Source organism: Martes martes (genome assembly GCF_963455335.1).
Source record: "Martes martes genome assembly, chromosome: 15".
Taxonomy (NCBI): domain Eukaryota; kingdom Metazoa; phylum Chordata; class Mammalia; order Carnivora; family Mustelidae; genus Martes; species Martes martes.
Genome location: NC_137903.1, coordinates 53,596,294 through 53,619,678, shown reverse-complemented (window position 1 = coordinate 53,619,678; position 23,385 = coordinate 53,596,294). Strand labels below are relative to the sequence as shown.

Below are 23,385 nucleotides of genomic sequence, written 5' to 3'. Positions count from 1 at the left end.
TTTTTATAAGGCCATTGTCCTATTGGATTGGGGCTCACTCTAACAACTTCATGTTAACTGATTACATCTGAAACAACCCTGTTTCCAATCCAAGTCACATTCTGAGGGGCTAGGGATTAGGACTTCAACATGTGAAATGATGCAGGACACTATTCAACCCATAACAGCATCGGATCAGCTACTTCCAGGAAATAGGCTATGATTATTCCAGGAAATAGGCCAGGATATGGCAGAACCAGCAATCCGATGGTCCTGTGCCTATTTCTCAGTGGGTCCTCTGGTCTAAGGCAATTTTATGCAAGATCCTATAACTGTAAAGAAGGTATTCTGTTAGCCCTCAGAAAGGAATCCTGGCAGAGGCTCTTTAGAAAGAAAAGAAAAGCCCACATTTAGAGGAGGTATTGATTCCTTCAGAGTAGATTTGGAAGGGATCCAGTGAAAAAACTGACTTGCCACTAAGAAGCTGGATGTTTCTATATCTGTAATGGAAAGATATCTAGAAAATCTGCAGATATTTGATAAACAATATACTTCTAAATAACCCACAGGTGAAATACAAAATCAAAAGGGAAATTAGAAAATACTTGGATTGAATGAAAATGAAAAGAGAAAACAAAATTTGTGTCATTCATTTCTTCAAAGAAGACATACAAATGGCCAACAGACACATGAAAAAATGTTCCACATCACTCATTATCAGGGAAATACAAATTAAAACCACAATGAGATACCACCTCACACCAGTCAGAATGGCTAAAATTAACAAATCGGGAAACAACAAATGTTGGCAAAGATGTGGACAAAGGTGAACCTTCCCGCACTGCTGGTGGGAATGCAAGCTGATGTAGCCACTCTGGAGAACGGCATGGAGGTTCCTCAAAAAGTTGAAAACAGCTACCCTATGACCCAGCAATTGCAATACTAGGTATTTACCCCAAAGATATAAATGCAGTGATCCAAAGGGGCACCTGTACCCCAATGTCTAGAGCAGCAGCACAACAAACTATGGAAACAGCCCAGATGTCAACTGACAGATGAGTGGATAAAGAAGATGTGGGTGTGTGTGTTTGTGTGTATGTGTGTATATATATGATGGAATATATATATTCCATATATGTATATACAATGGAATATTACTCAGCCATTAAAAATGAAATCTTGCCATTTGCAGTAACATGGATGGAACTAGAGGGTATTATGCTAAGCAAAATAAGTCAACCAGAGAAAAACAATTATTGTATGTTTTCACTCATATGTGGAATTTAAGAAACAAAACAGAAGATCATAGGGGAAGGGAGGGGAAATACAAGATGAAATCAGAAAAGGAGACAAACCGTAAGAAATTTAAAGATTTTATTTATTTATTTGATAGACAGAGATCACAAGTAGGCAGAGAGTCAGGCAGAGAGAGAGCAGGAAGCAGGCTCCCTGCTGAGCAGAGAGCCTGATGCAGGGCTCAATCCCAGGACTCTGGGATCATGACCTGAGCCGAAGGCAGAGGCTTTAACCCACTGAGCCCCCCAGGTGCCCCAGAAACTCTTAATTATAGGAAACAAACTGAGGATTGGTAGAGGGGAGGCAGGTGGGGGGGATGGGGTAACTGAGTAGTGAGCTTTACGGAGGACACGTAATGTAATGAGCACCGGGTGTTATATAAGACTGATGAATCACTGACCTCTACCTCTGAAACTAATAATACACTATATGTTAATTAATTGAATTTAAATGAAAAAAATTGTGTCATCAGGTAAAGTTAACACGAACTTTAAATTCTTATGTTAGCAAAAGAAGAAAGGTCTAGAATTGGTTATCTAAACTCCCACTTTAAGCAACTAATAAAAGAAAATTAAGTTTAAGGTAAATACAAAGATACAAGCAGAAGTCAATGAAACAGGAAATGGACAAATACTAAAGAAAAAAATTAATCAAATCAAAAGCTGGTTCTTTGAAAAGATCGATAACATCAATAAAATTCAAGCTGGATTGATGAGATAGAGGGTGGTGGAGAAAACATAAATTATTAGCATCCAAAATGAAAGGAAAAAGGTAATTACATATAATAAGGCCACTAAAAGAATGATAACAGAAAATTTCAAAAAACTATGTTTCAATAATTTTGCCAACCTATATGAAACAGAAAAATTCCTTGAAAGACACAAACTACTGAAACTGAATAAAGTAAAAATTTAAAAACTTCTTCTCAATTAAAAATTTTAATTCCTAATTAGAAACCTGCATAGGGAAAATTCCAGGCCCAAGCATGGAAGAATAAATAATACCAATTCTATATCAACTCTTCCTGATAGAAATGAGGAGGAAATGTTTCTCAACTAATTTTATGGGGCCAGATTTAACTTGATCCCAAAACCAGGGATTCAAACTTCCAAAAAAAAGCCAATTCTTTTTTTTTAAGATTTTATTTATTTATTTGACAGAGACATAGCGAGAGAGGGCACAAGCAGAGGGAGTGGGAGAGGGAGGAGCAGGCTTCCCGCTGAGGAGGGAGCTTAGCTTGGGGCTTAATCCCAGGAACCAGGGATCATGACCCGAGCCGAAGCCAGATGCTTAATGAATGAGCCACCCAAGCACCCAACCAGGCCAGTTTTAATCATACTTAATGATATGACAATATAGGGGCACTTGGCTGGCTCAATGGGGACAGCAGAGCACCTCTTGATCCCGGGGTTGTAAGTTCAGGTCCCACATTGGGTGTAGAGATTACTTAAAAATAAAATCTTTTAAAAAATGATATAACAAGATGGAAAACATGAGCCAATATCTCTCCTATGCATAGTTGCAAAAGTCTTCGAGAAATATTAGCAATATTCATCGATATATAAAAGGATAATATGCCATAACCAAGTGGCACATATAACATAATCCAAGGTTGCTTTACCATTTGAAAATCAAACAATACAATCCCCACAATATCTGAATAAAGGAGAACTACCATAGGATCATCTCAATAAGGGCAGCAAAAGAATTTGATAAAATCTAATACCTAACCATGATAAAAACTGTCAACAAACTGAAACAGAGAAACTTCCTCAGTCTGATAAAGGGCATCTATAAAAATGTACAGCTATCATCACACTTAATGTTAAAAGACTGTATGTTTTCCTCTGAAATCAGAAAGACAAAAAAGAAGTCCACTCTCATATCCATTCGACATCATACTTGAGATCATAACCAGTGGACTAAGGAAGGGAAGAAAAATAAATAGAAAGCATGTAGACTGGAAAGGAAGAAGTAGAACTATGTTGACTCACAGAGAACACATAGTAATGTACAGAAAAGCTACTAGAACTATTAAGAGATATTCTAAGTTAACTTGCACCCCACTTGCTAATTCAAATGTTGAAATCCTAATTCCTAGTACCCCAGATTATGACTTTATTTGGAGAAAAGGTCTTTACAGAGTTAAAATGAGGTCATCAGTTTGGGTCCTGTTGTAGACTGAATGTTTGTGGACTTCCCAAATTAATATGTTGACATCCCAACCCCTCAGTGTGATGGTATCTGGAGGTGAGCCTTTGGGAGGTGATCAGGTCATGAGGGTGGGATCTTTGTGCATAGTATTAGTGCCTTTATAAGAAGACATACCAGAGAACTTCCTCTTTCTCTCTGCTCTGCCGTGTAAGGAGGCAAGACGATGGCCATCAGGTGAGGAAGAGATCTCTCACCGGAGCCTAAACATGCTGGCACACCTGATTCCAAACTTCCTAAGCTTCAGAATTGTGAGAAATAAATTTCTGTCATTGAAGCCATCCAGTCTATGGTCATTGATAATAGCAGCTCTAATCTTACCTGACTGAAGTCTTCCTAGAATGGGGAATTTGGAGTTGCCATGCTTATAGGGAAAACACCATGTGAGCATGGCGACAACTCCAAAAGAAAGGCCTGGAACTGATTCTTCCTTTATAGCCTTCAGAGGGATTCAATCCTGACAACACATTGATTTTGGACTTCTAGCCTTAAGAAGTTTCTGTTGTTTAAGCTATCCACTTTGTGATGCTTTGTTACGGCAATTCTAGCCAATACAAGACAGGTTAGCAAGTCTGCAAGATACAACGTCATTTTATAAAAATACATTGATTTCTTTATGCAAGCAACATAATACTAGAAACTAAAAATTTTAGAAATCCACTTACAATAGTGTGCAGAAAAGGAAATAGGTACAGATGAATATAACATTCTTAGCTAAGACTCAAAAAACCATGACTTATGAAAGAGAACATTGAATTGACTCTATCAAAATCAAAAGTTTATGCTTTTTAAAAGACAGCATTAAGAAGTTGAAAAGACAAACACCTTTGGGGAAAATGTCTGCAAAACATGTATCTGACAAAGGCTTTGTGTCCAAAATATATGAGAAATCATAGGAAGTAGACCAACAACTCAGTAAAAAATAAAGGCAAAATATTTTAAGAGACATGTCACAAAAGGAGGCATACAACTAGGTAATAAGCCCATCAAAAATGGCCAACATATCAGTCATCAGAGAAATTCAAATTAAATCCACCATGAGCTAACATTCACACCAAATAGAACGGCATAAATTAGAGACTGCCAATACCAAGTACTGGTAAAATATGCAGGTCAAATCAGATCAAATACTCATGCACTGTAAAATATACAACCACTTCGGGAAAGATTTGGGGCATTTCTTAAAAATGTAAGCATTCATTTACTATTTGATGCAGTAATTTCACTTATATGTATTTTATAGGAGAAATGAAAACATATGTTCATGCAAAAGCTTGTACGCAAAAATATAGAAGCTTTATTCATAAAAGTTCCAAACAGGAAACAATACAAATGTCAATCAACAAGAAAATGGATAAACCAATTGTATATCCATGCAGAGCCATACTACTAAAAAGTTAAAAGATAAGTAAATACAAGTACCATAAGGGTGAGTATCAAAAACATTATGTTGGGGCACGTGGGTGGCTCAGTGGGTTGAAGCCTCTGCCTTCAGCTCAGGTCATGATCTCAGGGTCGTGGGATCAAGCCCCGCATCGGGCTCTCTGCTCGGCGGGGAGTCTGCTTCCCTCTCTCTCTCTCTCTGCCCGCTGCTCTGCCTACTTCTGATCTCTCTCTGTCAAATAAATAAGGTCTTTAAAAAAAGAAAAAAAAGAAAAACATTATGTTGAGCAAAAGAAGCCAGATACGAAAGAGTATACATTATGTAATTCCAGTTACATGAAGCTCTAAAAACACATATATTTAATGTATAGTGACAGAAAACAGATCAGTGGGTTGGAGTGTGTCTTGGACTCTTAGGCAGCGGGTAACTTCTTGTGTGAAGGATTATTTGTATTTTGATTTTGATGTTGCCTGGGAGATGCATGTATTTTTCAAAATTCATTGCACTGTACACCTAAAATTAGTGTATTGAATTAGATATGAATTAGATATGAATTATATCTCAATAAAAATTCAAAAGTAAGGTCTAGATTTTCAAAATGGATAAAAACAAAAGAAAATCATGTGCTGCTTGCAAGAAATGCATCTAAAGCATATAGACACAGAAATGTTGCAAATAAGAAGATGGAAAATATATTTCACCTAATACTAACTACAACAGTAGACTCTAAAACAAACTGAACCAACAAACCAAAGTAACAACCACTACAACCACCAGCGCAACCAACCAGATAGCATTCCTTCCTCACGGAACCGATGCTGTGAGAGAGTCGAAAGTGAGAGAGGCAAGCTCGTCATTAGATTCATATTAAATTGTAAAATGGTTTTAAGCCTTCATTTAGCTGAAGCATTATTATGAAATCATAAAAAAGTAAAGTACGGCTTCAAATAATAGGTTATATTGTCTTCGTGATTCAGAGAGACAGACTTCATTTATAGAAATAACTTTCATGTTTTGGGGAGGGGGCTAATTGATTAAAAGGAGGATGGCAACTTATTTAATCAAGCCTGAAAAGGAAATGCAGTGTGATGAGAGAGAGATGATGACTGGACAGAATGTAGCTTGAGAAAGTATTTCTTCTGGAAAGGAAAGATTTGAGCAGTGTTAAGTGCTACGAGGAAGACTCAGGAAGGTAGGAGCAGTGGAAAATTCTTGTTTACAACTCAGAGAGTGGAGTTCTGAGACACAAGGGGCTCCAGAACACAGAGCCTTTGAGTCAGAAATATGTTTCCTGTGGTTGTAGCAGGAAAAGTAGAGAGAGGAATGGGTGTAGATTTGGGCAAATGTGTAGATGTGGGTGACAGGCAGTTGAAGGCGTTCCTGTCAGACATCTTTCATTTTCTGCCAACTGGGAGATGTGGTCATGTTCTGAGGGCCAGAGTAGAGACAGTAGTTGGAGGAGATTAGAGAAATTTTAGACTTGGGAGAAAGGACTGTAGAGCAGCGAGATGCCAGTTAGAGGTCATCTAATTAAAGTGCTTCCTATTGGGGTGCCTGGGTGGTTCAGTTGGTTAAGTGTCGGACTTTTGATTTCAGCTCAGGTTATGAACTTGAGGTCCTGGGATTTGAGTCCCACATCTGGTTCTATGCTCAGTGTGGAGCCGACTTGGGGTTCTAGGTCTCCCTCTGCTCCTCCCCCGACCACAACTTGTGCTCCCTCCTCTCTCTCTCAAACAAATAAGTCTTAAAAAAAAAATTAAGTGGTTCCTATCTGCACAGTCCTGGAATTTTTCTTCTGGAGCAACAGTGCTCTTAGGCAGGGTCTCGGCAGGTGCATGCATATAGGTTTGAGGAAACAGAACAAGAACCAAGGGAGTTGAGGATACTAGCAGAAGAGTGGTTTAAGTGATGGACCCGGCGATCTAAACGGGAGGAAAAGATAGACTCAAGGCACTGATTCATAGGCGGAAAGTAGAGATTGTGGATGAATAATTCAGAAAAAGTAGACTGACTCAGTGAGGGAGCGGCTTTAAAAGGAGAAGTGAGGGAGTTGAAAATGACTCTCAGAAGACATCTGTATTTTGTTGGATGGGATTCACCTCCTTCAGCCCCTAAAAATAGAGGCAGGGGAAGGAAATCATAACTGAAGTCACAAAATAGTCTCTATCACATGATTCCCCTGTTTAAGAAGTCAATATATTTTTAAAAATTTTTATTTATTTATTTGGCAGAGAGAGAGAGAGAGAGAGAGAGACAGTGAGAGAGGGAACACAAGTGAGGGGAGTGAGAGAGGGAGAAGCAGGCTCCCCTCTGAGCAGGAAACCTGATGCGGGGCTGGATCCCAGGACCCCGGGATCATGACCTGAGCCGAAAGCAGACGCTTAACGACTGAGGCACTCAGGCACCCCAAGAAGTCAATGTATTTTTTTACTGATCATTATAGATGAGTGAAGTACAGGCTTGGCTATACAGTGACCACTCAATAGGTATCTACTAAGAAATTAATAAATAGATAGCAAATGTAATCTTTGAAAATCCTCTCTTACACGTCTTTCTAGTTCTGTTTTCCTTAGGCAACTAATAGTTGAATAATTACTCCTAGGAAGCAATGGAGTTGTGATTAGTGTTGGAGTCAGAATTTGGTTCAAATCCCAGAACAACCAGATGCTAGACTAATTATGGCAGTGCCCAGTAAAAGTTCTCCTCACCTACTGGCTCCCTCCCCATTTTGGGGGGATACAAGGATAGTGGGTAACAAGGCCTTTCTCCAGACCAAGACGGTCTTATTCTTTATGTGCAAAGATACTAGACAGTTACCAGAGATACAAAAGTAAATTAAAACAGATTTTAATCTACAGGAATTTTCGAGACTGTAGGAGAAATAGACACAAATATAAGGTATACACCAATTTCTGGGAAAGATGTAGGAAATAATTATTTCTAAAGGGTGGGTGAGAACAGGGAAGTTTTATGTAGAAAGTGGCATTGGAACTGGGTATTGAAAGATAAGCAGAAAAGGTAAGGGACTATCTAGAATGCAGTAACCATCTAATGAAAGGTAGAGAGAGGGCTACAGAAAGCTTGGAATCTGTTGCGGAGGACAACAGCATCAGAGATAGAGTAATTTAACAATTCATTGAAGCTTGTTTTTAACTGAATAGGGAATTAAAACAAGTACCTAAATACACACAAAATTAGTGGGCTTCATAATGAGGAGAGATTACATCCAGTTTTGGAGATTTTTCTGGCTGCAGTGTCCTAGAATCCAGCTCACAAGTGTTCAGAATCACCTCTTTAGAATATGACCAATAGAGGACAGCAGTTAAAAGTGAGATCCAGTATGTTCTAGATTCAATTTCAAATTAGGGAACGTCTGTGTGCCTCAGTTAACTTTTAAATAAAAAGGAAATACTTTCCTCAAAGAATTGTTAAGAATGACAGTGGGCGGGGACTCCTGGGTGGCTCAGTGGGTTAAAGCCTCTGCCTTCGGCTCAGGTCGTGATCTCGGGGTCGGGGTCCTGGGATCGAGCCCCGCATCGGGCTCTCTGCTCAGCGGGGAGCCTGCTTCCCTCTCACGCTCTGCCTACCTCTCTGCCTACTTGTGATCTCCCTATCAAATAAATAAATAAAATCTTAAAAAAAAAATGACAGTGGGTGAAGAATGCCCGGCAAGCAGAGTACCTCGTATCTATGTCCTAAATTGTGTATTTAATAAGCAGATACCTGGAGAGCTCGCCAGACAGCATAATTCAGCCGGTTGTAGGCGACAGACCACGCCTTCCCATCGGTCCGCCGGGTTCCCGGCTTTTGCGGAAGTAGCGGTTCAAAACGTCTTCCAGCCTCTGAGAATGCACGTGGTCTCGGCCCTCCCACAACAACAAAAAAACACTGTAACTCCAGCGCCGGCCCCCGGGGGTGAGGGCTTGATTTTTAAATCCGTCCGAAAGAACCAATCAGAGCCGGCAGTCCGAGTGCGCGGAAGCCGATTGGCCCATTTCTGCTTATGGTGACCAATAGGCTTGGAGGGTGAGTTTGGCCCCGTCCCGGAAGCGGGCGAATCGAAAACCGGTGGCGGTCGCGGGCAGTTTGAATTGGAATCTGGGCTGAAGCCCGCGGAGGCTGCACCGGAGCCCGACTCTCTGAGGGGTCGTCTTTCCCTCCCCGCCAGCAAGGTGAGTGTCCTGCGTGGGTCGTGGCGTCGGCGGCGGGCGTCATGTGGGCTGGCCTTCCGCCCGGGGATCCTGGGCAGGGATGCCCGTGGAACCGAGCTCGCGGGGCCAGCGGACCGCCCCCTCCCACCTGAAGGGACTGGAGGATCCACCCGGCCGAGGTTTTCAGGGCTTGGACAAGGGCTTGGCACGCTCTTCCGCTCCTGTGCTCGCACGAGTGTCCGCAGACCCTGCTCGGTCCTGAGCTTGCACTTCGGGGGATCAGATTCCTCTGTAAGATGCATGATTTGGAGATTAGCAGGTATTTCCTAGCAACCGTCTAGGTCCAGAGCCAGTGGTTCCTTTTTGAAATGCGGGCGTCGGTCCTTTGTTGCGTGGAGGAGAGAAAAGTTTGGGTTTTGATCTGCGCGGCACATTGGTGTGCCCGTTGTTATCCGCGAGAGCATTTCCCCTGTCTTCCACACTTATTTGGACACGCTTGAGTGCCTGGCTCTGCTATGTTAGGAAGACCCAGAAATAAGTAAACGACGAGTCCTGTCCTTGAGCTTTGTGTAGGAGAGCAGACGGGGTTTCCACCCTTAGGCTCAGCGGTGGCACTATAGGTGACGACTGGGGTTTCTTGGAGATGGGAGCTCCTTTTAAAGGGAAAGCGTGAAAGTGGGCCTCCAGTCCTGGGGGTGGGTGATTAGGGCATAAGGAGTGCCCTCCCCATGTTTAAGATAGAAAGAGCCTTTTCTGCAAAATCCTCCTTGCAGGAACCTTGACACCGGGGGCTTTTCTTCAACTACCCATCCTTCTCTACACCTGCTGCTCCTTAGGTGTCAATCTGGAGATTTACGCTTTTCGACCTTTGCCCCAATAGCTCCATACAGACTGTGAATGGTTGATGCGTTAATCTGATCAAAATTGCCTTGGTCTGGTGATTGTTTTAACTACTTCTTTATAGCTGTATCTTAGACTCTGCAATAGAAAAGCATTCAACTTGCTAGTTTTCCTTCTGTTTATTTTCCTCATCCCTATCAGCTTCCTAAATTGATCCTTCTAATATTTTGTTGATGATGGCATCTTGATATAATGATTTCAGTGGCAGGCAGCTCTGTTTAGGACAGTTATCCTTTTGTGCCTCTGGGCCGTTGTACTCCCGCCCCTGCATGAGCAAGCTGGATTGAAATGGAAGGAGAAGCCTATTGTGACAGTGTAAAATTGTCCTTTGTTGGTGGAGACGCGTGAGATTTCTTCCAGCAGTTTCTGGGCAAATGGCAGTGGAGTTTAAGATGCTGCGTTCAAAGAACTGAGATCTGGAAAAAGAAAAAAAATTAAACTGGCAGAGAAAACACTGCTCTCCAAGGCTTTAATAGCTAAACCATGTTTTCCATGTTTGCTCTGTCTCTTTAATCTTTGAACATCTTTTTATCATTCTTAGTACTTTTATCAACCATTTATTAGTTCTGATAAAAAGTTTCATTGATACAGTCAGTTGAAGCAAGACACTAAAATGTTTGTGGGCTTCATTTGTCAAAAAGCAGATTCTCACCGTGCTCAAATAGCTGGAAAATGAATGCTTTTCTTTAAGTTCCAGAGGCTAATGAATAAAGAGCAATTACCATACTTTTCTCCCAGCTCATTTAAATTTCCTAAAATGTGGCTGTGAAGGAGGTAAGCCACTTCCCTCTTTGTACCAGAGGCTGAAATATACAAATGAAGTATTTTTGAGGATTAATGTAATAACTAACAGGTACAGAATGCTTATTGGGAAATATAGGACTGTTCTAAGCCTTTGGAAAGTCACCGTCACTATTATCCACACTTTATAAATGAGGAAACCGAGGCACAGAGCAGTTAAATAACATGCCCAAGGTCACACATCTTGTAGATGGCTGAGCTGGGATTTGAATTATTGAGGCTATATACAAGTTTCCACATCAAGGTCTGTCTGGAGCATGGCTTTACCACATTTTGCAATGATTTTAGCACTTACATGTCATTCGCTCTTTGTTCCTTCTTGCAATAATTCAACACACGATAACTGCTGGGAAGGAGAGGTAGGGGGCCTATGCCATGACAGACTATGACCAGGAGCTATGGCCAGATTGGGGATCTCCCCAGGAAAGGCTTCTCAGAGGAAGAGGGACAAAGTGTGCATTGCAATGAGGTGAAGAGGGCAAGAAGAGCATTTGCAAAATAACTTACCATGAGTCTTGTTTGTTTGCAGGACGTATTTCACCTGTAGCCCCAGAGCAGAGTACTCCTGTTTTATATCATGAAAACAAAGTGAGCGGTAGAAAGCAGGTAGCTAAGAAGTCAAACCTGAGAACTAGGAAAGACAGAGAGCCAGGGAAGCCACACGAGCATCTGGGGTACCTTGCAATTAGAGCTATTGGTGGCCACCTTTCAGGGGGGTGGAGAAGATAGAGGTTATACGTCCTTATCTGTTGAAATGTGAAGCTTTGAAACTCCTTAGAGACTCATTAGTCTCTGAGACTTTTTGGTCCCTTTTTCTTACAGGAAGACCAACAGTCTGCTTATTCTTTCCAGTTTATTTATAAATGTGTGACTAGTAAAGAAAGGAGAGCAGCATGAGCTGGGCTTTGGAAGAGTGGAAGGAGGGCCTGCCCACCAGAGCTCTGCAGAAAATCCAAGAGCTGGAAGGCCAGCTGGACAAACTGAAGAAAGAGAGGCAGCAAAGGCAGTTCCAGCTGGAGACCCTCGAGGCCGCGCTGCAGAAGCAGAAACAGAAGGTATCACCGAAATGCTGGCATTTAAAACCGTTCACTCAGTATTTGGATTATTTGATCTTGGTCTGAAATTTCGAGAAAAATGAGCGCTCTCTTTGGGTGGCAATCTGACCCTCTCTTTTTTCTCCAGCCTCTGCCCCTCATTTCTCCTTACCTGCTAATATTGAGGGCGGCTGAGTTCTTTTTTAATTCCATTTGGGACCACACGTGGGAAATTGCTTTTGTATTCTGTACCAACATGGCCAGATTCTCTGACTCCGAATCTGGGGCCAGTATTAGGGTGCTTTGTGGTCCAAATGGATATTGTTTCCTGAGGGTGGGCTTTTCACCATGGTATTCCTGGACTACTTCTCTTCTGGGCTAGGAAATGAAAATTAAAACAGTGTTTCTTCCTTCCCTTTGCATTAGCCAGCAAGCTGGTGGTACAGTCATGGCTTCTAAAATGGCTTTGCTAGTGGGAGAATTTTTACAACAACTTAGTTAAGCGGCCAGACTTTTTTTTTTTTTTAAGATTTTATTTACTTAGGGGGGAGAGAGAGAGAGGGCAGGGGTTGGGGGGAGAGCGCACAAGTCGGGGGAAGGAGCAGAGGGAGAAGCAGACTCACCGCTAAGCAGGGAGCCCGACCTAGGACTCGATCCTAGGACCCTGAGATCATGACCTGAGCCAAAGGCAGACGCTTAACCGACTGAGCCACCCAGGTGCCCCACACTTTAAAATGAATTACTAAGGGAGATTTATAGGGTTTATTTTTGGTTTGTTATATTCGAAAGAACATTAAACCCTCCCTTTCCAGGAAGGGTACATACAGCTCTGACAAAAGACAGCATAAACCATGACTTTGTAGAACTTTTCTATCTATAAGCTTCAAAGTGAGGTCATTTAAAATTGCTGTGTTTGTGGGGCACCTGGGCAGTGCAGTTGGTTAAGCATCTCACTCTTGGTTTCCACCCAGGTCATGATCTCAGGGTCGTGCTGTGGAGCCCCTGTCAGTCTCCGGGCTCAGCATGGAATCTGCTTGGACTTTTTCTCCTCTCCCTCTGCTCCTCTGCCCATGCTCACGCTCTCTCTCTCTCAAATAAATAAATCTTTAAAAAGATTTTTTTGTGTCTGTGAAGAAGCACTGACCTATAGATCACAGCAACTACGTCTCAGAATAATTAGTCCTCGGTGTTGCACTCAGATTTGCAAGTACTTGGTAAATTCCCAAAGTCGAGACCTATTTCTTTCTGCACCATCTATGTTAGGTTGAGAATGAAAAAACAGAGGGCGCAAACCTCAAAAGGGAGAACCAGAGCTTGATGGAAATATGTGAGAATCTGGAGAAGACCAAGCAGAAAATTTCTCATGAACTTCAAGTCAAGGAGTCACAAGTGAATTTCCAAGAAGGGCAACTGAACTCCAGCAAAAAACAAATAGAAAAACTGGAACAGGAACTGAAAAGGTAATTATTTTCGAGTGGTATTAATGTGGATATCCTTTATATGTATTCATTGGATCCTTTTATCTTTTCCTCTGATGATGTAATTTTATGTTGCAATCATTTTCCCAATGAAATAAACGATGACTTGAGAAAAATTAATTCTTCTGTACTTCAGTCCTATCGTTGCCTGGCTCAGTACTACGTATATTCATTAAAAGGTTTCTTGCTTATTCATTTATTCAAGATATATTTATTAAGCTCCTTCATGAGCCAGATGCTGTTTGTTACTGGATGATATAATATTAAATAATACCAAATCTCTCAATAGCGAGTGCTAGAAGATGGAGGGGAGTTAAGCATGGTTAATACTGATGGCTTGTTTCTTCCTCTGAATGGAAAAGCTGTTGTAGATAATGAGACAGAACTAGGGAATTTCAGGGACGCCTAGGTGGCTCAGTGGGTTGAAGTCTCTGCCTTCAGCTCAGGTCATGATCTCAGGGTCCTGAGATCGAGCCCCTCATTGGGCTCTCTGCTCAGCGGGGAACCTGCTTCCTCCTCTCTCTGCCTGCCTCTCTGCCTACTTGTAATCTGTCTATCAAATAAATAAATAAAATCTTAAAAAAAAAAAAAAAAGAACTAGGGAATTTCAAAAGACCTAGGAGTACTGAGGGCCCAGCTGAGGTTGGACACCAGGAATTTATAGCAGGACCCGTCTATAGAGTTGTCTGCTTCCACCCCCCCCACCGCTCCACCCCCCTTTTAGCATCTGGGTTGTAAATGCTGAGGATGTGAAATGGAGGATTGACTTAGGGTTGTTTTTGGCTAGGGTAATGGGATGGAGGACGGTGGAATGATTGAGGATGCTGAGAAGAGGGTGGTTAAAATCGTGTGCCATGAAATCTAGGCTGGAGAGGGAAGGAAGTGTACTCAAGAAGAGTTTCCTCCTGAGATCCCCATCTTCCACCTTAAGCATTACATAACCAATTTGCCAGCTTAAGCAATAAAAAATGGTGCTTATGACTTCTTTTCCGTTAAAAAAAAATCCTCAAACAATTTGAGACATTAATCAAAATAAATCCGGTGGGACCAAAATATGTTAGCTTATAAATAGTATTTTCTTATTGTAATAGTGGAGTTTTGTCAAAATATCAAGGAGTAATACAGGCGGGAAGCAAAGTGGATGTTAGCAGATTGTCCCATTGTTGATTCTGCTAATACACACCCAGAAATTAAAAAAAAATTTTTTTTCATTTTGAAATAACTTTAGATTTACAGAAACAGTTGTTAACATTTTACATAACCAAAGTGCAGTGACCAAACCAGAAATAAACATTGATTCAGTACTATTAACTCAACTATGGACCTTATTAGAATGTCACTGGTTTTTCCGTCATGAGCTGTCTCTGTTCCAGACTCGGATCTAGGATTGCACATTGCATTTAGTTGATATTTTCTCAGTCTCTTTCTAAGCTGTGACAGTTTATTGTTTTTTATGTCATTGAAATTGTTGAAGAGTCCTAGTTAGCTCTTTTGTAGAACAGTCCTCAAGTTAGGCCTGTCGGCTGTTTTTTTCACTGACGAGATCAAGGTTTTTCAGCAGGAGCACAATTCACATCTGGGACTGGATGGTCCTTTGCTGAGGAAAGCTGTCTTGTGCATGGTGAGATACCTAACGGCATTCCTGGCCTCTACCCACTAGACGCCAGTAACACCTCCCCCACCTGCCTGTTTTGATAATCAAACATGTCTCTAGGCATCACCAAATGCCTTTGGGGAGGTAAAATCATCCCGGATTGAGAACCACTGGGTCAGATTGAGGTTATGAGTTTTTGGTGAGAAGACCACAGGGGTGATGTGCCTTTCTCAATGTATCCTTGCAGAGGATACGTGACCTAATACGACTATTACCCTGATTCCCTGGCTGATAAATAAATGTCTTGATACCAAGAATTTTTTTTCCCTAACGTAGCTGCAATAATCTTAATTCTACTTACCTCTCGAATATATTTTTGCAAGTTAAAACACTTTAAAATTACTCTTATTCATTTTTCTGTGAAGATAATTTAGGTACACAGAAATCTCTCCCTAATTTTGGTTCCTACTCTCCTATAAGTTGCATGTTGGGATGATAAATAACTTCTATCTCATTGATAGAATGAGCAGAGAGCCTGACGTGGAGCTCGATCCCAGGACCCTGGGATCATGACCTGAGCCGAAGGCAGAGGCTTTAACCCGCTGAGCCACCCAGGTGCCCCAGAATAGTTTTCTTTGAAAGCATACTTTGGCTGCTGGTTTTAAAAATACTGGTTTTCTTTTTATTTATTTTTAAAGATCTTGTTTACTTATTTGAGAGAGAGAAAGAGCAAGCTGAGGGAGAGGCAGAGGAGGAGAGAGAGGGAAAGAATCTCAAGCAGACTCCCCGTCAAGTGTGTGTCCCATGTGGATTCGATCCCTTGACCCAGGGATCATGACCTGAGTGGAAACCAAGAGTCAGTTGCTTAACTGGCTGAGCCACCTAGGCTCCCTAGAAATACTGGTTTTAATAATTTAGACAGAAATGTTTGTGTTTTTAACATTTTAGGTAAACATTTTTGTATACATGTCTATATTGCAAAGTGACATTTGGTGGGAAGACTTGCAGATATAACGTGCTCAGAGTTGTGTGGGATACCTGGCAACTTGGTTAAGTGTTAGCTTTATTATTATCAGTTGTTATAGTTGGGGTTAGGATAGCACATTTAGTTTAGAAGTATTTTTATTACCTGTGATGTAGATATAGATGTTTATAAACATTTACAAACTATATAAACCTCAGACTATAAAAACTATTAAGAACACAGTATTCCAGAATGTAAAAGCTATAAACTACAACAACTATTGAGTGTATTCAGATTCCCACTGGTAACCATCAGGTGCAGGCTGAAACTTACCTTCTCCAACAGTGGCCACTGATCAGGTTTCTGGAAGGTCTCAAACAAGTTAGTCTGGACTATTGGAAATCTTGGTCAAAAACTGTTGAGTATTGACAATCTCATAGTTAAACCAAGTAGAAAGATGCTTAATTTCGTGCTGTTTTTGGTGGCAGTTTTTTTCTTTATAGGAAATAGGAGAAATAAAGGTTTATAGGAATAAAGCAGGGTATAATTTTATATTTTAAATAAATAAACTTTTTTTTTCTAATGAAAGGATAGACAGAGGGGGATGAAATGTGAATTTGAGAGGAAAAAGAAACTGAGTCTACAAGGCTTTTTAAAATTCATCTCTAAAATCACCAAATTTGTCACACCTTTGGTAGTCTGTAGACCTACACCGTTCATCGTGGTGGCTACTGGCTACATGTGGCTATTTGCTTGAAATGTGGTAATTACAAATTGAGATGTGACAGGGTGCCTGGGTGGCTCAGTCGGTTAAGCATCTACCTTCAATTCAGGTCATGATACCAGGGTCCTGGGATCAAGTCTCGCATTGGGCTCCCTGCTCAGCAGGGAGTCTGCTTCTTCCTCTCTTTCTGTCCCCTTTCCTGCTTGTGTTCTCTCTCTCTTTCTCTCTCTCTCTCTCGAATAAAATCTTTAAAAAAAAAAAAATCAAATTGAGTTGTGCTATAAGTATGCAATGCATACCAAATTCTGAAGGTTAAATAGAAAAAATGTAAAATATCTCAATAATTTTAGTGTTGACTGCAAGTTGAAATGATGATATTTTAAAAATATGGAGTTAAATAAAATACTAAGATTAAATTCATTTGTTTCTTATTACTCTTTACATGTTAGTAGAACCTTTCTATCGGACAGTGCTGTTACTTACCAGGAGCTTGAATCTGATTATTTGATTTGTAGAGCAGTCCTTTTTAGGCCAGACATTGCTTTTTCCTCCCACTTTGAGGTTGGAGCTGAGTCGGGCTAGGGCACTGGGGCACCTCCCTCACTCCTTGTTTTGAGCAACATGTCCATGAGAAAGAGACTGCTGTGCATCATTAGCTCTTCTATGGGGTGTTCATTTCATTTCTTGTGTTGAGCTAAAATCAGAGATATTATAGACTTGTGAGAATTGAGTCCTCTTAACTTAGGTTGTTTGATTCTGAAAGGTGTTCAGAACTTAAGTGATAGAAATATTCTGTGCATATATACAACATATAGCTTACTTTTCCCATTTACTTGTGACTTTCTCCAGCCCTGTTTTCTCTAGATGCATTATGTTAACTTGATTTTTGTGTCTCTGTTTTTAAAGATTTTATTTATTTATTTAACAGACAGATATCACAAGAAGGCAGAGAGGCAGGCAGAGAGAGAGAGAGAGAGAGAGAGAGAGAGGGGGAAACAGGCTCCCCGCTCAGCAGAGAGCCTGATGTGGGGCTCGATCCCAGGGCTTTGGGATCATGACCTGAACTGAAGGCAGAGGCTTTAACCCCCTGAGCCACCCAGGCATCCCTTTGTGTCTCTGTTTTTTTTAAAATGTCATAAAATACATGGCAAGTTTATGTTTTTGTAATGACTTAATATCACAAGTGATGTCATTCAATTTTGTGATTTGAGACCGTGCTTCAGCGATGCCAATTTCTTCCTATGCTTCTGAAGTTCGTTTTTGTTGTTGTTGTTGTTTATTTGTTTGTTTGTTTTTAAATATTCCTGTGTCTTTCTTTGCCTTGGAGTAAAAAATTTGCTCAGAATACATTCCCAACCTCCCAACTCTATAACCATAGTGTCATTACAGACCTTCATCGTAGCCTTTGTAACATTGCAATTATAGGTTTATATTTCTGTTTCCCTAACCAGACTGAGTTCCTTTGAAGAGGGGGGACTGAGTTTAGGTCTGTCCCATAAGTTAGTTCTTATTGAATGTGTATTGGACCGAGGAAGTGGTAAGAATTCTCAGAGGGTGGGGTTTTTGTAAGTTTATTACTCTCTGGGAACGGGCGGTGCTAGTGTTTGGTAGCATTTGCTCTGATTTGCATCTTCTTGGGTCCTTTCCTAACAGGTGTAAATCTGAACTTGAAAGAAGCCAACAAGCTGCACAGGCTGCAGATGTTTCTCTGCATCCGTCCACGACACCACAAAAAATCTTTGCAACTCCACTGACACCAAGTCAGTATTATAGTGGTAAGGATGATTTCCCTCCATTGCTCTTTTACTGGGATTTTAATTCTGCCAAAGAAATCACATAATTCATCTTTGAATTCAACTTTTAACTTGGGCATTAAAAAAATTAACCTTTTAATTTGGGCATTAATGGGCTACATATCCATTTGTGTATCTGTGTAGTGGAGCTACCCACTTAAGCCTTTAAACTTTTCATTTTAGTCTGTGTGTGTTTTAAAAAAAATTTAGGTTCAGATTACTCAAACCCAGCGTCTGTTTACTTGGTGTACTGCAATATTCATTTCTAAACTATTACGATGATTGTTGACCTGTGAATTCCTTTACAAAATCAATGACCAAAGTAAAACTGTATCTCATTGTCTTTGTTTAGGTTCCAAGTATGAAGATCTAAAAGAAAAATATAATAAGGAGGTTGAAGAACGAAAAAGATTAGAGGCAGAGGTTAAAGCCTTGCAGGCTAAAGTAAGTTAATGATGGGTCTTTTCAGTAGAGTATGTAGTTGAACAAGTACTTTGATATACAGGAGTCCAAGGTTGAGAACAATCTGGTTCACGTAGAGCTTGACACATTTTTCTTACATTGAGAAGGTAAAGTTCCTGGCTGATTACATTAGTTATAATTACTTGTTGGTTTTAAAAGCAAGTAGAAGCAAAAAGTAGTGTGGGGAGATCAGTTTATCCCTAGACAATAGATGTTCATCAAATTCTACAGAAACTGTAGCCATATAATTATTTCCCTATGGAGACCTAATGGTAAGGAGAGGGGAGGACCAGGGTCATTCTAGACATTCACTGGCTGGCTCTATCACCTGGAGGCCATTGGCTGCTTCCCATTCAGTCCTTATGGAATGTACTGATTGCCACGAGGGACATGGGGTTTAAGGGTCATTATTTATGAAATATTTATTTAGAGGAGAGAATTATCAAGATAATCTCCCCAATTCTGTTAAGTAAGTTATAGAGACTCAAATTTTAAGCTCCATTTGGTATGGGTAAATAGGCAGAGGGGTGGGTGAAGAGGTTTGTTTTAATGTCAGCAAAAGAAACAAAATGCAGGTTTCAAAAACCCCTGCTTCTAGTTTAGGGACTGACCCAAATATACCTGGTATCTGTAGAATTTACCCTTACCGTTTCTGCTTGTGTGATATTACTTGCTACAGAAAAGGGGATGGGGGGAGAAAAACAACAACCTAAATCCCAGTTTGGCACTTTATGTATTTGTGCTAACCATAAGAACTCGCTGAAATGGGACAATTCAAACAGCTTAAGGCTGGATTTCTAAGTAGATACTTATGTACTGAGGATCACCAAGTACCTATGAGAGCTTGACCCTTTAATTATTCTCATGCCTTTAACCCTTGTTTGGAGACCACCAGGATTCTGATATGTAGCAAAAGTATTGGTTCTCACGGTGGAGTAAAAATTAAACAGTAATTCTCTGGTTTGTCTTAGAAACATCATGTGTTTTGTGATCAGTTCAGTCATTGGTGCCCACTTTCCTTCTGACAGTGATTCCCAGAGTTTTCTTGGTGGAGAAATTTGAGTCTGCAAACACGAAACCTCTCTGTGTGGCAAAGAAAAGATTTTGCTATAAAAAATTTAATGCACCGGGGCACCTGGGTGGCTCATTTGTTAAATGTCTGCCTTCAGCTCAGGTTATGATCCTAGGGTCCTAAGATCGAGCCCCGCATTGGGATCTCTGCTCAACAAGAAGCCTGCTCCTCCCTCTTTCACTTCCCCCGCTCGTGTTCCCTCCTTCGTTGTGTCTCTTTCTGTCAAATAAATAAATAAATAAATAAAATCTTTAAAAAAAAAAGATTAATGTACCATCTATAATCATGTCTTGATATTAGTCAGAATGGAGGTAAAGAGAACAAAAGAAGGAGATAAGGGGGGATTATTTGATAAGGACTGAGAAATATATAGACTTGTTGAATCGTTGTACACTTGAAACTAATATAATGCTGTATGTTAACTATACTTGAATTAAAAAAATAAGGAATTCAGAGCAATTGCAAATCCACAAATGTGTGTTACATAAAACCTTGTATGACATTTTTTGGGAGTGGTATGGTGGAAAATGAGATTCTTGAAAGAATTCTTTAGGTTAATATTTAGTTTTGATCTTCTTTGTGCAAAGCTAGGGGAGGAGATGACCAAGGACAGGCCAAGGACACCAAATTTCAGAACTCAGAATGGTAGTGAATACTCACTTGTTTTTAATGGAGTATATGAGAGATCCAGAATAAATATGAAAACTGAGCCCATTTTAATAGATTAGGACTCAAATATTACTGCCTTAAGCCTTCAGTGCTAAAGTGTAACCATTAGACAGTTCCTTCCCTGGATATTGCAACGTTATGGTTCCCTTGACTTGATGAACATTCTTTCTTGGTGTGCAGTGGAAATGGTAACTTCTTGGCATTATGTCCTTATGCTCTAAATGAAAATAAATAGCCTTGAATATTGAGATGTTTAAGGGGCCCTAAAGAGTTTCTGTCTTTACAGAAAACGAGTCAGGCTATTCCCCAAAGCACAATGAATCACCGGGACATTGCACGACATCAGGCTTCCTCATCCGTATTCTCCTGGCAACAAGAAAAGACCCCAACTCGGCTTTCATCGAATGCGCTAAAAACTCCAATTAGGAGAGATTTCTCTGCATCTCACTTCTCTGGGGAAGAAGAGGTGACTCCAAGTAGATCAACTTTGCACACAGGGAAAAGAGATGCTAATGGCAGTTTCTGTGATAATTCAAGCAATTCTCACCTTTTGGACCAATTAAAAGCCCAGAATCAAGGTAACTTTGTGAGCTACATTAAATTGAAATTAAAGTTTCCTGAGATAATTTCCAAGGTGATTCCAGACGTTTATAGTCCTAGAAGGTGCTTGTGTGTTCTGTTAGTTACATCAAAACTCAACATCTCAATCTGGTGATGTGACATACTGCTTTGGGGATAAAAGATACCATAGTTCTGGAATGTACCTTTATTTGCACTAAAAAGTTGCTGCCCGGAAACCTTCAAAAGTGGTCTTGAGTGGCTTTGTCTTTCTAGAAGCAGGGTGAGTAGGTCGGTTACAGTAGCCCTGTCCCATTCTTCTCTTTGGGCTTCTCTCGTGGCCCATGGAACAAGCCTGGGGTCTGGCCAGCTTTGGCCGGAGGTGTGGTCCATGTCTGCAGGCAGCTTTGCTCTGTACTTCCAGGTTGTCCGTGTGGGAGCCAACCTGTAACCTTGGCTGGGGTATCACACCACACCTGACAGCCAAGGGCACCAGGTGGTGTTTTGGAATCTACTGTGCAGACGATAATTTCCAGTGCTATAATATATTGCAAATCACCGTCGGTGTTTGCTGGTGAGAATGTCACACTGCCAATGCCATTGGAACCGGTATTATATGTATGTAGGGGGAAAAAAATGAAAAAAAAATTTATTGTTAATTTTGGCAGTATAGGAGGCTCACACTGTCTTGATCTTTACTGGAGGTAAAACTACCAGAGAATGCAGAAAGGTGAATTTTGCACTGCTTAGCACTCACTTGCATTGACATGGGCACAAAACAAATACTAGTTTGCCAGTGTATAAAACCAAGTAGTAATTTTAATGTGGAGTATCATATGCGATGCAGTTTTTGCAGCCTCAATAAGACACTCTTCATGATTTTAGAAAACCATTTTCTTTCCCAAGTTTCTCTGAAAGCATTAGAAAATTTGTTTCGCCTGCTTCCTATGGGATACTTGAATACAAATGACAATATAGACTAACCATTGAATTAAATCCAATTAAAGTAGTTTCTGTGTTTAGTGTGAATTTATATTTATCCCACCAAAGATTTCAGAGCAGAGTAATAACATAAATGATACATTCTGAATTGAGCTATAAATTTGTCAAAATTATATATTAATTAAAATTTGGCTTTTGTATGTGATTTAAGACCTGAGGAACAAGATTAGTGAGTTGGAACTACATCTGCAAGGACAAGAGAAAGAAATGAGAGGCCAAGCAAGTAAATGTCAAGAACTCCAACTCCAACTGGAGAAAGCAAAAGCGGAATTAATTGAAAAAGAGAAAGTTCTGAATAAAAATAGGGATGAACTGGTGAGATCTACAGCGCAATATGACCAGGCATCAACCAAGGTACTGGACTTCTCATGTGTTGTTGAAAACCTACATTTTATCATACAGTTCTTTGGAAATTTTTTTCATACAATACTTCAACACTAAAATTTTTGAAATGTTAGTAATGAACCTCATTAATACATACTAGGCAGCATTGATGCAGTTGAACTAGTAAGTTCTTTAAGAGCTGGGCAGATGTGGGGTGAAATCCAGACTGCATATTTTCCCAGCAAAGTGACTGGGGCAAGTCAACTGGTCTCTTGTCCATCTAAGAGGGTTGGGGAAGAATAAAGATCATGTATATATGGCACTTGAACATATAAGAGGAGACTAAGTGATGGAGATTTAAAAGAGGCAGGGGCACATGGGTGGCTCAGTCGGTTAAGCGTCTGCCTTCTGCTCAGGTCATAATCCCAGGGTCTGGGGATCGAGCCATGCATTGGGATCCCTGCTTAGCAGGGAGTCTGCTTCTTCCTCTGTCTGTCGCTCCTGGGCTTGTACTCTCTCTCTCTGTCTGATAAATAAATACAATCTTTAAGAAAAAGAAAGAAAGAAAGAAAATGTGAGAATTTAAGAAGCACTCAAGAGGGCAGGGAAGCTGGTAGAGTCAAGAGTTTTTGAGGTTTATGCTGAGAACCTTGAAATTAATCCTATTAGATCCATGTCTGATGTGGACCTAAGGAATTTACTTTGAATAAACTCTAGATATTTCTAAGGCAGCAGGTAAGAACCACTGTAGTAGTTAGACCTATATCTTCTGTTTGCCTTGTGAGGACAGGTTCTTTCTTTCTCTTTAAAATTATTTTAAGGTAATTGTAGGTTTACATGTAATTGTACAAAATAGTAGCTTATTAATATAAGCTTACATTGATTGCTTTTCAAATATTTGAGCAAGCTTTGTAACTTGGAATAAACTCTACAAGACCATGGTAAATAATTCTTTTTATATATTTCTAAATTTTATTTGCTGATAATTC

General features: G+C 40.4%; 1 protein-coding gene across 1 annotated transcript in view; it reads left to right on the top strand.

Moving 5' to 3' along the window:
• The first annotated feature begins 8,910 nt into the window (after positions 1 to 8,910).
• The window catches only part of CENPF (centromere protein F), a 61,223-nt gene continuing 46,748 nt past the window's right edge, over positions 8,911 to 23,385 (top strand). Inside the window, exons 1-7 of the mRNA XM_080825288.1 lie at positions 8,911 to 9,042; positions 11,545 to 11,777; positions 13,020 to 13,216; positions 18,170 to 18,291; positions 18,662 to 18,753; positions 20,799 to 21,090; positions 22,224 to 22,426. Of these exons, the coding sequence (XP_080681414.1) occupies positions 11,616 to 11,777; positions 13,020 to 13,216; positions 18,170 to 18,291; positions 18,662 to 18,753; positions 20,799 to 21,090; positions 22,224 to 22,426 (1,068 nt within the window). The 5' untranslated portion in view covers positions 8,911 to 9,042; positions 11,545 to 11,615. The remainder of the gene's footprint in view (positions 9,043 to 11,544; positions 11,778 to 13,019; positions 13,217 to 18,169; positions 18,292 to 18,661; positions 18,754 to 20,798; positions 21,091 to 22,223; positions 22,427 to 23,385) is intronic.